The sequence below is a fragment of the Chiloscyllium punctatum genome, chromosome 46 (assembly GCF_047496795.1).
Source record: "Chiloscyllium punctatum isolate Juve2018m chromosome 46, sChiPun1.3, whole genome shotgun sequence".
NCBI classification, from domain to species: domain Eukaryota; kingdom Metazoa; phylum Chordata; class Chondrichthyes; order Orectolobiformes; family Hemiscylliidae; genus Chiloscyllium; species Chiloscyllium punctatum.
In genome coordinates this window covers 51,371,967-51,387,056 of record NC_092784.1, presented here as the reverse complement: position 1 = coordinate 51,387,056, position 15,090 = coordinate 51,371,967, and the positions used below count along the sequence as shown (strand labels likewise).

General features: G+C 46.8%; 1 protein-coding gene across 1 annotated transcript in view; it reads left to right on the top strand.

Moving 5' to 3' along the window:
• Nucleotides 1-11,283, top strand: part of LOC140468043 (zinc finger SWIM domain-containing protein 5-like) — a 110,805-nt gene extending 99,522 nt beyond the window's left edge. Inside the window, exons 13-15 of the mRNA XM_072564216.1 lie at nt 4,716-4,879; nt 6,890-6,971; nt 8,649-11,283. Of these exons, the coding sequence (XP_072420317.1) occupies nt 4,716-4,879; nt 6,890-6,971; nt 8,649-9,511 (1,109 nt within the window). The 3' untranslated portion in view covers nt 9,512-11,283. The remainder of the gene's footprint in view (nt 1-4,715; nt 4,880-6,889; nt 6,972-8,648) is intronic.
• Nucleotides 11,284-15,090: the final 3,807 nt, after the last annotated feature.

The following is a 15,090-nucleotide window of genomic DNA, read 5'->3' as shown; positions in this document are numbered from 1 at the left end:
TCTGCTTTTTGGCACAGTGCATTGTGACTGTGTTGCATTCAGCGACCATTGGTATGGTATAAAGTGAAACACATCACGTTCCCTAAACAAGTAGCGAAAAAAGATCATTGCGTCTGGAGTGTACCAATCAACCCATTCATCTGTTCAGTTGCAGGCCTTTGTTCCATCGCTCTTGAGAGCTCTACCCAATCAAAATCTATCGGCCTTGTTTCTTGAAAATTTTAATTGGCTCTCCACATCCACAAAGGTGTAGAAAGCGTTCTTGAATTTTTGTGCAAAGTTTGTTTTGTTTTCACATGAAGTGCTCCCTGACTCTTCTAATAGTTTATAATTTGTTATATTCAGTGGTGAGTTGGATTGTGAGCCTGCTGTTCAGCATCATGTCCCCTTGCTCATTGTTATTTATTGTCCCCTTGCAGGCTGCCAGTGCTGGAGTCGATGGCACCTGCAGGCGATGGCTCACACCCGCACCTCGTCGCACTAGTGGATCCAAGCCGTTACCCGCGTTGGTTCATCCTTGGGCATCTTGAAACTCAACAGTGCGAGCTAGCATCCACCATGTTGACAGCTGCGAAAGGTAACTCGAGACACCATCGTATCAAAGCAGTTCAGTGTTTGAGTTCCTTGTGGGTCAGGTTCAATAAAACTCCAGTGAGACTAGACAGGAAAGCAGCTCCCAATGACCAGGGAGTCCAGAACCAGGGGGTCACAGTTGAAAGGTCGTTTAGGACTGATGAGGAGAACTGTCTTCACCCTGTTGAATTCCCTGTCATAGTTGAGATCAGAACATGGAATGTTCTCAAGAAGCAGTTACACATCATGCGGGGGACTAATGGGATCAAAAGAGAAACTGGGGTACTAAGTTGAATGATCAATATGTAGAGATGCCAGCGTTGGACTGGGGTGGACAAAGTCAGAAGTCTCAACACCAGGAGTGCTCCGAAGGCTTGTGATGCCAAACAAACCCGTTGGACCATAACCTGGTGTCGTGTGACTTGTGACTGTGGTCATAATGGATAGCAGAGCTGGCTTAATGGGCTGAATGGCCGCCTGTTGTTCTAGTTTTCTCTTGAATACTGATCAATCTGTGCCATACCAGTGGGTGTTCTTCCTTTTTCTGAAGAACAGGATGCCACTTTAAAGTCTAATTTTAACGTGAAGTTTTCTCAACATGTTTTGGCACGCTCCTCCTGAGCTGGGCAGACTCAGTCCACAAAGGGACTTCCTGTGACTGAATTCCTGTAGTCACCAAGGTCCCCATGTTTGTTGAAATTCATTTGCTCGATGTAACGATGCAAGAATGCAGTCCTTGCTGCCAGAACTGATGCTTTTGACATGAATTATTGGCTTCGTTTTGCAATGGAGCCATTTTGGACTCAGATTGTGGCTGCAGACAGCTGCTTTGTTTTGCTCCTTTCAAGCTGCTTAGGAAATACTCGCAGTGCCATCTTCAGGACCTGTGTGTTACTGCACAGACCCAATTCTGGCATTCAATTTTTGAAAGCAATGACCACGTGAAACTAAGAGCTTGTAGGGTCAGTCTCGTTCACCTTTAAACAAGGTTTAAACAAGTTTCTTCTCAATATTTTCTCAGAACTTTCTCCTCCTAGACTGTGTCCAGGAAAGTTAACTAATGCTTTTTCACCAAGTTTGAATCTGTACGGTCGCGATCTTAAAGTAAAACCAGAATGCTGCTTCTGCCTGTAGAGTTTGTCTGTTTTGTTGATGCTTCATTTGACTGATTTAAACCAACTGAGCTGCATTTTTGAGATTAATTCAATGTACAAAGGACAAGCTCTCAAATTCTGGATGTAATTTGTGAATTAGCGTAAGGTTAACAGTTGGAACGCTGTGGTTGCCTTATTCAGAGAGGTTAAACAGGCCGGGCTCGTTTTCACTGGAGCTTGGAAGAGTAACTAGTCTTAAAGGGGGATGTGGAAAAGGATGTTTTCTCCTTGTGGGTCAGTTGAGAACTAAGGGGCACTTGGGATCATAGAATCCCCTCAGTGTAGAAAGAGGCCATTTGGCCCATCAAGTTTGCACTGACCCTCTGAAGAGCATCTCAGCCACACCCACCATTATCCCTGTAACCCTGCATTTCCCATGGCTAATCCATGTAACCTGCACATCTTTGGACTGTGGGAGGAATCCCACACAGACGCGGGGCGAATGTGCAAATTCCGCACAGACAGTCGCCCGAGGGTGGAATCGAATCGGGTCCCTGGCGCTGTGAGGCAACAGTGCTAACCACTGAACCACTTCTAATACAAAAAAAATTGATGATCGCACTTATTGGACAAAAATTCGGCAAGTTCTGTCTCAGTTGAAAACTTGAGTGCTCCACCTCGGCAGGCAGTGGAGGTGCATCTTTGAATATTTTTAAGGTGTAGGTCAATTGATTCCCTTGCTGAACAAGAATCTAAGGGATAGGGATGTCTGGAAATGTGGAATTTGAAACATGAACGCTCAGATCCATGATTTTGTTTAATGGTAGAGCAGGCTCGAGAGACCGAATACCCTATTTCTGCTCCTAGTTCATAGGTGTATGTTTATATTATCCAGTTATTCAGCTCATAGCAGTAGGCAGAAAACAAACTGCTTCAAAATGACAGCATAGGAACGATCCCAAGGGCAAACCAGGCTGAGAAGTGAACCACTGGAGTAGTGCTTAATCAGCTGGAAGAATATGAACTCCTAAATAATATCAGAATGATCACTGAAGTTGTTAATGGGCGCGTTCTCCATGCTGAAGGGCTGAAACTCAATTGCCACTGGATGGATCAATGGAAGAAGAGCATAAGGCTTTCAGTCAAGGAAGCTGCTAAACAAACTCATGGTTGGCACTGCTGCCTCACAGAACTAGGGACTCTGGTTCGATTCCAGCCTCTGGTGACTGTCTGTGTGGAGTTTGCACATTCTCCCCGTGTCTGCGTGGGTTTCCTCTGGGTGCTCTGGTTTCCTTCCACAATCCAAAGATGTGCAGGTTAGGGTGGATTGGTCCATGCTAAATTGCCCCATAGTGTCCAGGGATGTGTAGGTTAGGGTGGATTGGCCATGCTAAATTGCCCATAGTGTTCAGAGATGTGTAGGTTAGGGTGGATTGGTCCATGCTAAATTGCCCATAGTGTTCAGAGATGTGTAGGTTAGGGTGGATTGGTCCATGCTAAATTGCCCATAGTGTTCAGAGATGTGTAGGTTAGGGTGGATTGGTCCATGCTAAATTGCCCATAGTGTTCAGAGATGTGTAGGTTAGGGTGGATTGGTCCATGCTAAATTGCCCATAGTGTTCAGAGATGTGTAGGTTAGGGTGGATTGGTCCATGCTAAATTGCCCATAGTGTTCAGAGATGTGTAGGTTAGGGTGGATTGGTCCATGCTAAATTGCCCATAGTGTTCAGAGATGTGTAGGTTAGGGTGGATTGGTCCATGCTAAATTGCCCATAGTGTTCAGAGATGTGTAGGTTAGGGTGGATTGGTCCATGCTAAATTGCCCCATAGTGTTCAGGGATGTGTAGGTGCATTAGTCAGGGGTGATGTAGAGTAATAGTGTAGGGGAATGGGTCTGGATGAGTTACCTTTTGGAGAGTTGGTGTGGACATTTTGGGCCAAATGGCCTGTTTCCACACTGTAGGGATTCTGTTAAGGTTACCCAGCCTCCGACAAAGCTGGTACATTTGAAAGGCTTTTTGGGAAACTCCGACCGCTGTGCCATTCCGAGTAGCACCTGAATAATGTGGAGTCACTGAACCAGCTTACACCGTACAGTTTGAAACCCTGATCACCACACCAACTGTGTGTCAGTTATTCACTTCAGGCTCTCTATTCTGCAATCCCCTTCCTCCTGAATGTGTTTCTCAACCAAACATCCTACCGGAAGACTCCTACTTTTACTGAACTTGCTTTCAAAATGTTTCTGAAATTCACGGTTTCCTGAAAACTGAGCTTATGAAAACACCAGCTGTAATATGTTCTTCCACTTCAGCTTCTCTCACTTTCATGTTCTCTCTTGAAAGTCTACATGTATAATAAGAAATTATATTTTCTTTCCTTTTTTTTTCATCCTTTCTAAAATAAAAACACTTGTATTTTTCTCAAGTCTGCCCTTGGATTATTGTAGTCTTGCAGCCTTTGTTTGGTTTTTATATTATCTTCAGGTCCTGCTTCCAGGCCAAATGGGGAGTAATTATGAGATCTATATTAGTTTGTTAAATGGGAGAGGGGGTGGGTGGGTCAGGCGTTCTATATCTTTTTAAGGTCCTTCCTGTGCCTTGTGATTATATTCTTGTGGAAGAGGACTGGTAACGAGCAGTTCCTGAACTCTTCCAAATGCCACTCACTTAACTGTCTAGGAGAATACCTTGGCTCTGAGCCTTTATCCTTTCATATTCTTGTTTATGTACTGTGTTCCTGATGATTTTAAATCAGTAGCACAGTTCAGCTCATCATACATCTGACTGAGTGTTCCTGGCCTTCAAGCCATTGTATTTTCCCAAATAAGGTGCAAGGTGATCAGATATCCCTTTCTAGTGTTTAACAACTAACTTACGTTTATAGATTCTATTTTCACAACTCCACTGATGGGAATTACTTCTGATAAATCATTTAAACCTGTGATAAATGAGCCAGAGGTTGTAGTTCAAACTCCCTTCTGTGCAAGTGTTCTTACTTAGTGTCTCCTTGCTGGTTCGATCAAATAATATTTCCTTTTTGTTGCAGGAGATCCAAAGTGGCTGAGAGTGGTCTTGGAATCCATTCAGCAGAACATTCATTCTCCATCACTCATATACAAGCTAGCGCAGGATGCTTGCAAAACAGCTACGCCACCAAATTCTGCACCTGACATTACACTCCTCAATGTATCCCTGGAGCTAGGCTTACAGGTGGGTCTGCTTTAATATTATTGTCTCTGCCTCCGTTCGCTGTCAATTCAACATTTATGGAAAAAAAATTCTCTCCCATTTTATCCTCCATTTAATTTCTACTGTCGAACTACATGTAGAATTGACAGATTATTTCCCATTATCCTAAGAGCTTACAATTTTATAGTGCCATTCATTTGGTAAAACATTTAGAGGCATTTCATAGAATTGTATCAGAGAATCCCTACAGTGTGGAAACAGGGGATTCCACAGCCCAACAAGTCCACACTGACCCTCCGCAGAGTAACCCATCCAGATCCATTCCCCCACCCTATTATGCTGTATTTACCCCTGACTAATTGCACCTAACCTACACATCCCCTAACATAATGGGCAATGTAGCATGGCCAATTCACCCTAACCTGAATATCTTTGGACTGTGGGAGGAAACCCACACAGACACGGGGAGAATATGCAAGCTCCACGCACACAGTCTCCCAAGGCTGGAATCGAACCCGGGACCCTGGTGCTGTGAGGCAGCAGTGCTAACCACTGAGCCACCGTGCCGCACTTAACAGCAGCATTCTGTTGAAGTGTGCAGTATTTGGCCCAAATCCCTGTAGGATACTAGAATAGGTGACTAAAGGTTTATCCACAAAGGGTAGGTTTCAAGAGATATCATGGAAGAAGCAAGGCAGGAATTGCAGGAAAGGAATTCCAGAGCTCAGGGCTGTCGAAGGATCCATACCCACGAGGTGAGGCACTTGAAATTGGGATTACTCGTGAGGCTGGAATTAGTGGAGTGCAGAGGTCTGAGTTGTGGCAGAGGCTATGGAGATGAGTAAGGTGAGGTCAGGGGAGGATTTGGAAATCCAGGCTGAAAATACTAGAATGGCAGTACAGTCTCGATGGGCTGAAGGGCTTCCCCTCTCCTGAGTGATTCTATGAAAATAGTCAGTGTGCGCGACCTATGGGTAAATGGGCCTAGAGTTTTGGATGAGCCCCATTGTGTTGAATGTAAGGTGGAAACCGATGTGGGAGAGCCTTGGAATGATTGAATCTGGAGGTTAGAAATGACCCCATGTGCCTTATCTTCACATTGGAAAGGATTTGCCAATATAAGGCAATAAAAACTCAAGGTTTAATTTGAAGGGATGGAGAGATCACTGAGGCTTTTACCATAGGTTGATTTCCTGTAGCTGTGATCGATGCCCAAACTGTACTTGCCTGCATTAACTGTCCTGCTGTGATTCTGTCAAGTCCAGAAGGAAAGCGGTTTTTCTTTTTTGGAAACCCTGCTAGCAACACCAACTTGGAGTTCCTTGCACCATCTAGGTTGTTTGTGTGTTCATTTCCAGTCTTGACTTATGGCTTGTTGTATACTTGTAATTTGAGGATCTTTGAGGATCTTTGTATTGTGTGTTTCAAACCCTTGAGGTTGTTGTGGGGAATATGCAAAGTGCACCAAAGTGGTTGGTATGGCCAACAGTCTAGTGCTGCCTGTCAGAACGAGGGCATGATGTTCTCCATTAAACCCTGAGCCCTGCCTGTCTCCTCTGCATGTGGCATTATTTTCTGAGGATTTCCTGGCACTCTTATCACATTCTCCAGAATGTAGTTGAACGTATCACTCAGTAGTGAAGCAGTCCGCTTGAGGAATTGGATTTTGTCTGTACATGTTAACTTGCTCGTTGTGCATTTATATCCCGCGCTCCCTCGTCCTGAGATGTTTGTTTAAGGGTCAGTGGGCAGGCGTGCAGTTTATTGTAGAAGTCTTGTTCAACTTTCTCTTCTCCGCTGTGTGATCTGCTGTGAAGGCCGTTTTGCCAGAGGTGAGCCACTGTGCTGTGCTCTGTGGCAAATCTTTCCTGGTTACGACCCTCTGTGCAATGCACCCAGCATTACAAAAGGCTGACACTCGAGAAACTGAATGATGTCTTCTCTAGAAGCTCTGCCTGTAACGTTTAAATGATCAGAACTCTCATTAATGCCTCCTCACTGTACCTTGACCGTTGGACTTCCTGCCTACAGGTAATGAGAATGACACTGTCAACTATGAACTGGCGACGCCGTGAGATGGTCCGTTGGTTGGTGAGCTGTGCTACGGAAGTTGGTAAGTGACAAGTTTTTTTTAATTGTAACATTCTTAAATGGGATGCAGGTATGATTGGCAAGGCCAGCAATTATTATACATTCCTAACTGCCCTTGAACTGAGACTTGAGCCATTTCAGCTGGCAGCTAAGTGAACCACAAATGGGCAACACAGTGGCTCAGTAGTTAGCACTCTTAGCGCCAGGGACCTAGGTTCGATTCCACCCTCGGGTGACTGTCTCTGTGTGGAGTTTGCACGTTCTCCCCGTGTCTGGGTGGGTTTCCTCCGGGTGCTCCAGTTTCCTCCCACAGCCCAAAGATGTGCAGGCTAGGGTGGATTGGCCGAGCTGCATTGCCCCGTAGTGTCCAGGAATGTGCAGACCAGGTGAGTTAGCCATGGGGAATGCAGGGTTACCAGGGATCGGGTGGGGCACCGGATCTGGATCTGGCTGGGATGCCCTTTGAAAGATTGATGTGGACCCAATGGGTGAAACGGCATCTTACCGCATGTGGGGATTCTGTAGTTCTAAGTACATTGCTGAGAGTCTGGAATCACATGTTGGCCAGACCAGGTAAGGATGGCAGATTTCCTTCCTTGAAGGGCATTAGTAAACCAGATGGGTTTTTATGCGAGTTCAATGATAATCTCATTGATAGGGGCACAAAACTAAATTTAAATTCTTTTTTTCCCCCAACTTTAAATTCTGCCAGCTGCCAAAGAGATTTGAATCTGTGTCCAGAGCATTCGCCTTAACTCCTAAATTGCTAGTCAAGTGATAATACTACACCATTTTTCCTGCACACTCTTTATTCTCTCACTGAGGCCCAGACCCATAGTCACTGCTTCTCCAGTGGTAATTTGTGTAGCCTCAATTCTTCAGGCTGTGCAGTTTAACTAACGTGTACGTCACATAAAGCGCTGGGTCTGCTGTGCTGGGCATACAGTCCCAGTCTATATCAAGAGGCCTTGGCTTATGTTTATAGATGAAACCCAGGGATATTGTAATTAATTGTGACACTGGCCCACCAGAGGCCACCCACATCTAAACTGGGGGAGGTAGGGGGGGGCCCTTCATGTTCTTCCTCCAAGACAGATGTTACCTCGGAACCTAGTGTTGGCCGCACTCCTGTGGCTCTGAGCAAGATCGGTGTCAGTTCCACTTATGTTGCAGGAACATTGCACGTCTGTTGCTTCCAGTGCAGTACTCAGGCTGTCTCCTTCATCATCGTTCTGATGAGACTTTTTAAATCTCTCTGGTGGATACACTTGTTAGGCCATTGTTTATCACCTCCCCCATCACTTCATTTTATGATCTTATTTCACCAGGATCTTGCTGGTGTAGGATTGGCTGGCTTGATTCCTATCAATTACTTACTTATCTGATTTATTTCCATGATCTTTAATGCCTAACTTTTTTATTTCGTAGCTTTTCTAAGTTTTCTTTACTGAAGAATCTGTACCTTTGAGCCCAAGATGGTGCCCTGTAAGTGGCGACTTGTAAGCTTTTTGCTGTACTCACGTGACAACAAAACTCCTGCTAACATCAGAAGTGGTTTGTTGGCCATAAATGGGGATGCCTTGAGGTTATGCACAACACAGTATAAATGCAAACTGTTAATTTTGTAGACGTGTTTGCTTTGCTAGCAACCTGTCATCTTGTACTGCTTGTTAAGGAGTGTTTCTCTTGCATCTTGCAGGTGTTTGTGCCTTGATGAATATAATGCAGAATTGGTATTCTCTCTTCACTCCAACTGAAGCCACTACAATAGTAGCTGCCACAGTGACCTCTCACGCCACTGTCCTGCGCTTGAATTTGGACTATACCCAACGCGAGGAGCTGGACAGTTGTGCACGGACACTTGCACTCCAGTGTACAATGAAGGACCCTCAGAATTGCGCACTGTCAGCGCTGACACTGTGCGAAAAGAACCACGTAGCCTTTGAAACCGCGTACCAGATTGTCCTGGATTCTGCCTCCACAGGTATGAGCTACTCGCACTTGTTCACCATCGCCCGGTACATGGAGCACAGGGGCTTCCCGATCCGCGCCTACAAAATGGCCAGCCTGGCCCTGTCCCACCTCAACGTCGCCTACAATCAGGACACCCACACGGCCATCAACGACGTCCTGTGGGCCTGCTCGCTGAGCCACTCGCTGGGCAAGAACGAGCTGGCCGCCATCGTGCCGCTGGTCATCAAGAGCGTCCAGTGCGCCCCCGTGCTGTCAGACATCCTGAGGAGGTGGACCATGTCCGCCCCGGGCTTGGCTGGCATTCCTGGCCGCAGGAATTCCGGGAAGCTCATGTCGACGGAGAAGGCCCCGCTCTGCCAGCTTCTCAACGCGACGATCGATGCATACATCAGCACCACGCACTCTCGCCTGACCCACATCAGCCCCCGCCATTACAGCGAGTTCATCGAGTTCCTCAGCAAAGCCCGGGAGACCTTCCTGATGGCTCAGGACGGGCACATTCAGTTTACACAGTTCATAGACAACCTCAAACAAACCTATAAAGGCAAGAAAAAGCTTATGATGCTGGTTCGAGAACGCTTTGGCTGAAGTTCAGGATTCCACCCTGGCCCAAGTCTTCCTACGTTGCAGTCGAAGTCCTTTTTATCTTTTTTTTTAATTTTCAAAAAAAAAAGCGAGAAAGAGGCATAAACCCACCTAGTCATTCCACATGCATCAGTATTCCTGCGGCTGAGAAGCAGGGACTTGGCCCACCCCCTCCTAGATACCCGGCTGTTCGGTCCAAGGGATCTGCCGAGGCTGGATCAAGGTCTCACTGGTGATGGAGAGTTGGGGGATAGTGCTGGCAGTGAGATGTGGGAGCCACCAGTGTCTAAAAGGGGTTGAACTGGCAGGCGATGAGTTGGTCACCCTGGCTGAGAGTCTCCAGTCGTTTCATAGATCTGAGTGTTAGTTGTCTGTTCTGTGAAGCAGTTGTTTACTAATAGAAAGTGTTCCGTTGCAGTACCTGGCATACATCGAGTGAGGGAAGCTTTTGGGGGGGAGGGGGGAAGAGAGAGAGGGGAGAAGAGATGCACAGAGTGTATACTCCCCACCTAAGGATTTGCAAGAGTGTTTAAACCTACCTTTTGTCACCCCCCACCCCCAATTTTTTTTAAACCAGAAGTTCTAGAGTGGCAGGCTGTCATTTGCTTCCCCCCCACCCATAAAAACCTCCGTGTGAATCTCAGCAGTGCTGCGATTCTCATCTGAGTGGTCTGACTTCTTGGAGCTGAGTTTTGTCGGTGCCCATCCACCGCTCCCTCTCCTCATGCAGCGGAAACTCAGCGCACTGACCCAGGGATTGTTGGGAGGGGTGGGGGGGTAGCTTCACGCTGTAAAACCGGCGTGGCATTCTTTCCAAAGGTGTATTATCTGAGCATGGGGCACTTTACTGCCCCCCCTGTATGTGTGAGAAATGTGACGCGGACGTTTAGTGCCAAAAAAAAAGTGGAAGTGTTCCATTCCCTAGCACAACCCAGATTTCACTCCCAATATCAGTATTTTTTACATTTCTGATTTTCTCTCTATTCGACCCATTTAGACTTTGGCTGGAGCAGTTTTCTATGTCGCTCGAATGTTCTGAGTGTCACCTGCAGTGACCCTCCCTCCAACTATTTCAAGGTTTGGATGGGCTGTATTCTGGGGTCACCCTTGAGCGCCCCTCTTCCACTGCCCAAATGGGGTCGTTGGTTGGGGATGCTGCATCAATCCGGCAACAAGAGATCAGAAGTCAGCCCTTATTGCAGGCTCACTACTGAGGTGTCTTCACCACCACCACCACCCATCTCCCCCTCCCCCCAGGTGCCTGTCCCTTCTCTCAAGCCGGTGAATGGTTTAGTTTCTCTGTAGCATTCTCTGTAACTCTTCAGAAAGAAACAGATGGAGCAGTCTTAAAATGTACAAAAAAAAATGACGATGCTGTAGGTCTTAGTCTCTCTCAGCAAGCCTGTCAAAAGAAATACCGTCTCTGAGGAAGCAAGTCTGTGTACGAGTTAGGATGAATATGGAAGGTACCTTGACATTCTGTTCTCTGGGCCTGAGACAGTACTTGCAGGGAATCGAATTTCCTTCGTGTGGCAATTCTCAAGCCCCCGCTCGGTACCCTGACTTCCAGCCAGCTCAAACAATGACCAAAAAAACACTCACCTGGCAGCCCAGAAATTCCTATGGATTACCACAAACTAACTGCTATACCAAAACTCCTCTGATATATACCTCTTTGCAGTGTCTCTCTTACTCCCTCCCCTCCCCTCCATCCCTCCCTCCCCTCCATCCCTCCCTCCCCTCCATCCCTCCCTCCCCTCCATCCCTCCCTCCCCTCCATCCCTCCCTCCCCTCCATCCCTCCCTCCCCTCCATCCCTCCCTCTCCTCCATCCCTCCCTCCCCTCCATCCCTCCCTCCCCTCCATCCCCCTCTCTCCCTCCCCTTTAATTCTCCATCTTCACTCCCACACTCTCTCCTCTCTTCCCTCCTCTTCTCCCCCTTTCTTTTCCCTTTCCCCCCCCTTTCTTTGCTGTTTCCCACCTCTCTTCCCCCCCTTTCTCTCTCTTCTGCCTTCACCCTCTCTTTTTCTTTCTCTCCCCGCTCTTACCTCACTCTCCACTGTCTTCCCCCATATCTCTCCTCTGAGTTTTGTCTCCCTGCCCCCTCTTCTCTGTCTCGTCTTCTCTTCACCCTTCCCCCGCACCCCCACAAAACCCTGCATACTCTTGTCACATCTCCCCCAACCACCATCTTGTCTGGCCGCTCCTTCCATCTTGATCCCCCTTTCTCTCTTGCTCTCATCTCACCTTCCCACACCCCCCCGTCTTCCCACACCCCCATCCTCCTCTCCTCTCCTCCTCTTCCATTCCCTCAGTCTATCTCTTGCCAGCAAACTCCTGCCAAACTTGAATTTTAAAAAAAGAGGAAGCAAACCAATAAGCCATTTCTGATCAGGCATGTGTTCTGTTTTTGTTAAAACATAAACCTGTGTGTGCTGTGACTGAGCCCAATCTCAGGGAAGAAGAAGGAAACGTTTTGTAAATAGTATTTTATTTGTCAAATTAATATGAAAGAAAGTTTAAAAGAACCTTTAATTTATGGACTGTGTGTATGCAGTACTTGAATTTCTTTTTGTGGGTAAACATTGTAATCTTTAACTTTTTGGATGTATTGCACAGCTGTAGGGAAAAACTTACAACAGCTGCTGGTCAGTTTAATTGCTCTTGATTTTTGTACAGTGTATCCCAAATTTTTTTTGTTAAATATTTATTGAAGTTTGTAAATTGTTTCACTGTTGAGAAATAGACCTATTGAGACAATGAATTGCCGCACAGGTAGCTTTCTTTCTGTTCTCTGGTGGTATGTTACAGACTGCCTGGGCCCCTGCTTCCTGTGACAACTTGCATTTTTCACATTCACGTCGCAGTCTGGAGCGATGGACAGTGACCGTGCAGCCTCTGGTGTTCTCTGTCATGTGCCTGACACAATATACACACACACACACACACACACACACACTCTCTCTCTCTCTCTCTCTCTCTCTCTCTCTCTCTCTCTCTCTCTCTCTCTCTCTCTCTCTCTCTCTCTCTCTCTCTCTCTCTCTCTCTCTCTCTCATTCTCCCTCTCATTCTCCCTCTCATTCTCCCTCTCATTCTCCCTCTCATTCTCCCTCTCATTCTCCCTCTCTCTCATTCTCTCTCTTTCTCCCCTCCCTCTCTCATTCTCCCCTCCCTCTCTCATTCTCTCCCTCTCTCCCTCTCTCTCCCTCTCTCCCTCTCTCTCATTCTCCCTCTCTCTCTCTCCCTCTCTCTCTCTCATTCTCCCTCTCTCTCTCATTCTCCCTCTCTCTCTCTCATTCTCTCTCTCTCTCTCTCTCACATTCTCCCTCTCTCTCTCACATTCTCCCTCTCTCTCTCACATTCTCCCTCTCTCTCTCTCATTCTCCCTCTCTCTCCCTCTCTCTCTCTCTCTCTCTCTCTCATTCTCCCTCTCTCTCTCTCTCTCTCTCATTCTCCCTCTCTCTCTCTCTCTCTCATTCTCATTCTCCCTCTCTCTCATTCTCCCTCTCTCTCCCTCTCTCTCTCTCTCATTCTCTCTCTCTCATTCTCTCTCTCATTCTCCCTCTCTCTCTCTCTCTCTCTCTCATTCTCCCTCTCTCTCCCTCTCTCTCTCTCTCTCTCTCATTCTCCCTCTCTCTCTCTCTCTCTCTCTCTCTCTCTCTCTCTCTCTCTCATTCTCTCTCTCTCTCATTCTCTCTCTCTCTCATTCTCTCTCTCTCTCTCATTCTCTCTCTCTCTCTCATTCTCTCTCTCTCTCATTCTCTCTCTCTCTCATTCTCTCTCTCTCTCATTCTCTCTCTCTCTCATTCTCTCTCTCATTCTCCCCCTCTCTCTCTCTCATTCTCCCCCTCTCTCTCTCTCATTCTCCCCCTCTCTCTCTCTCTCTCTCTCATTCTCCCTCTCTCTGCCTGCCATTGGAAGGGCTTTGACACATCCCCGGTGCACCTGCCTTGACCACGTCCTGGAACGGGGCGCTCAAACCCACAGCCTCCTGCCACAGAGGCATGGACGCAACCCAGTACCGCACTGAAGTATGTGCCCAGAATGGAACTGCGATTCGTTTCTTCATTCTGCCACTTGGCTGAAAATCAGTGGAGGAGCTTAGTCAAACTGAGCTCACCTCTGCTTCCCTGTTTTCCCTCTGTCCCTCCCACCCAATCATAGTATCAACTGGTCTGATTTAATTTTTATTTCCACTGAAGTTGGTTGTTGGTTTAGCTGTCTGTGGGCACGGGTGGTAGAAAATCCAGGCTTAAACATTTTACAACCTTGAGTCGTCAACCTTTGCCTTTTTGTATATACAACAAACACTGTGTTAGAGAAACAGCAGGTGTCGCAGCATCTGTAGAGAGAAAGCAGTTTAATGCCCATCAGAACTGAGTCACTGCGCTCCACGTTAACTTGTTTTCTCTGTACATGTGCTGCAGACCAATGTTTCTTTAGTTTGTGTCTGTCTCTGTCTGTGTGTTTATATTAATCAGTCATTCCATGGAATTTTTGTGTTACCAATCCTCATCACTTTCAGCTAAATCGATAACGGAAGGTCACAGATTCTAAAGCCATCCACACCCTGGCTTCTGGTTCCTCCCAAATGCCTATATTCCCAACACAGGCTGCCCCCAAACCACAGGGCCCAGGTTAGTTGTCCTGCCCGTGGTAGGGAAGTGTTGGTATCCTGGACATGATTTTATCAATGCAAATCACTTTTTTGTGAGTTAGTTACTAGTTGTAACTAAGTGTTGGGAAGGTCTAGTTCAAACTCTTTATGAAGCCTGCTCTCGAGTATGTGCTAGTCTTGTGTAGAGTCGCTCACCGTTGTCGTTCAGTTTTGACCAAACCAGGGGATTTCACTGCACTATTCGATCATTTGGACTGTATGCCCAGCCTGCTGTCACCTGTTCACATTCTTGAGTTTACCTCCAAATCATGGGGTAGGTACGTTTCTACATCATACACCATCTGAGCTAGGACTGTGGTAATGACTGCGATCAGTCTTGTAAGGTAAGAACAAGCGAAGGTTATAAGTTGCAATGTTTCTACCATCAGAATTTTCAGAATCCTCTCCGCTCACGAATGCACGGCACTGGGAGCCAGATGCCTTTAACGTGTTGGGGATGTGGTGTTCTCAGCTGCCACCTTGTGGCTCTAAGTAATTGTTGCACGTAGAGAATTTACTAGCCGTTCCTAATTGCCTAGAGTTACACACACAGTGGCAGCGATGTTCAGCACGGAAACAGACCTTTCGGTCCAACTCGTCTCATGCTGACCAGATATCCGAAACTAATCTAGTCCCATTTGCCAGCATTTGGCCCATTGTCCCTCTAGACCCTTTCTCTTCATGGACACATCCAGATGCCTTTTAAATGTTGCAATAGTACCAGCCTCCACCACTTGCTCTCATAGCTCATTCCATACACGCACCACCCTCTGTGTGAAAAAGTTGCCCCTTAGGTCCCTTTTTAAATGTTTCCCCCCCCTCACCCTAAACCTATGCCCTCTAGTTATGGATTCCCCCACCCCAGGGAATAGACCTTGTCTGTTTACCTTATCGATGCCCCTCATGATTTTATAAACCAATGAGG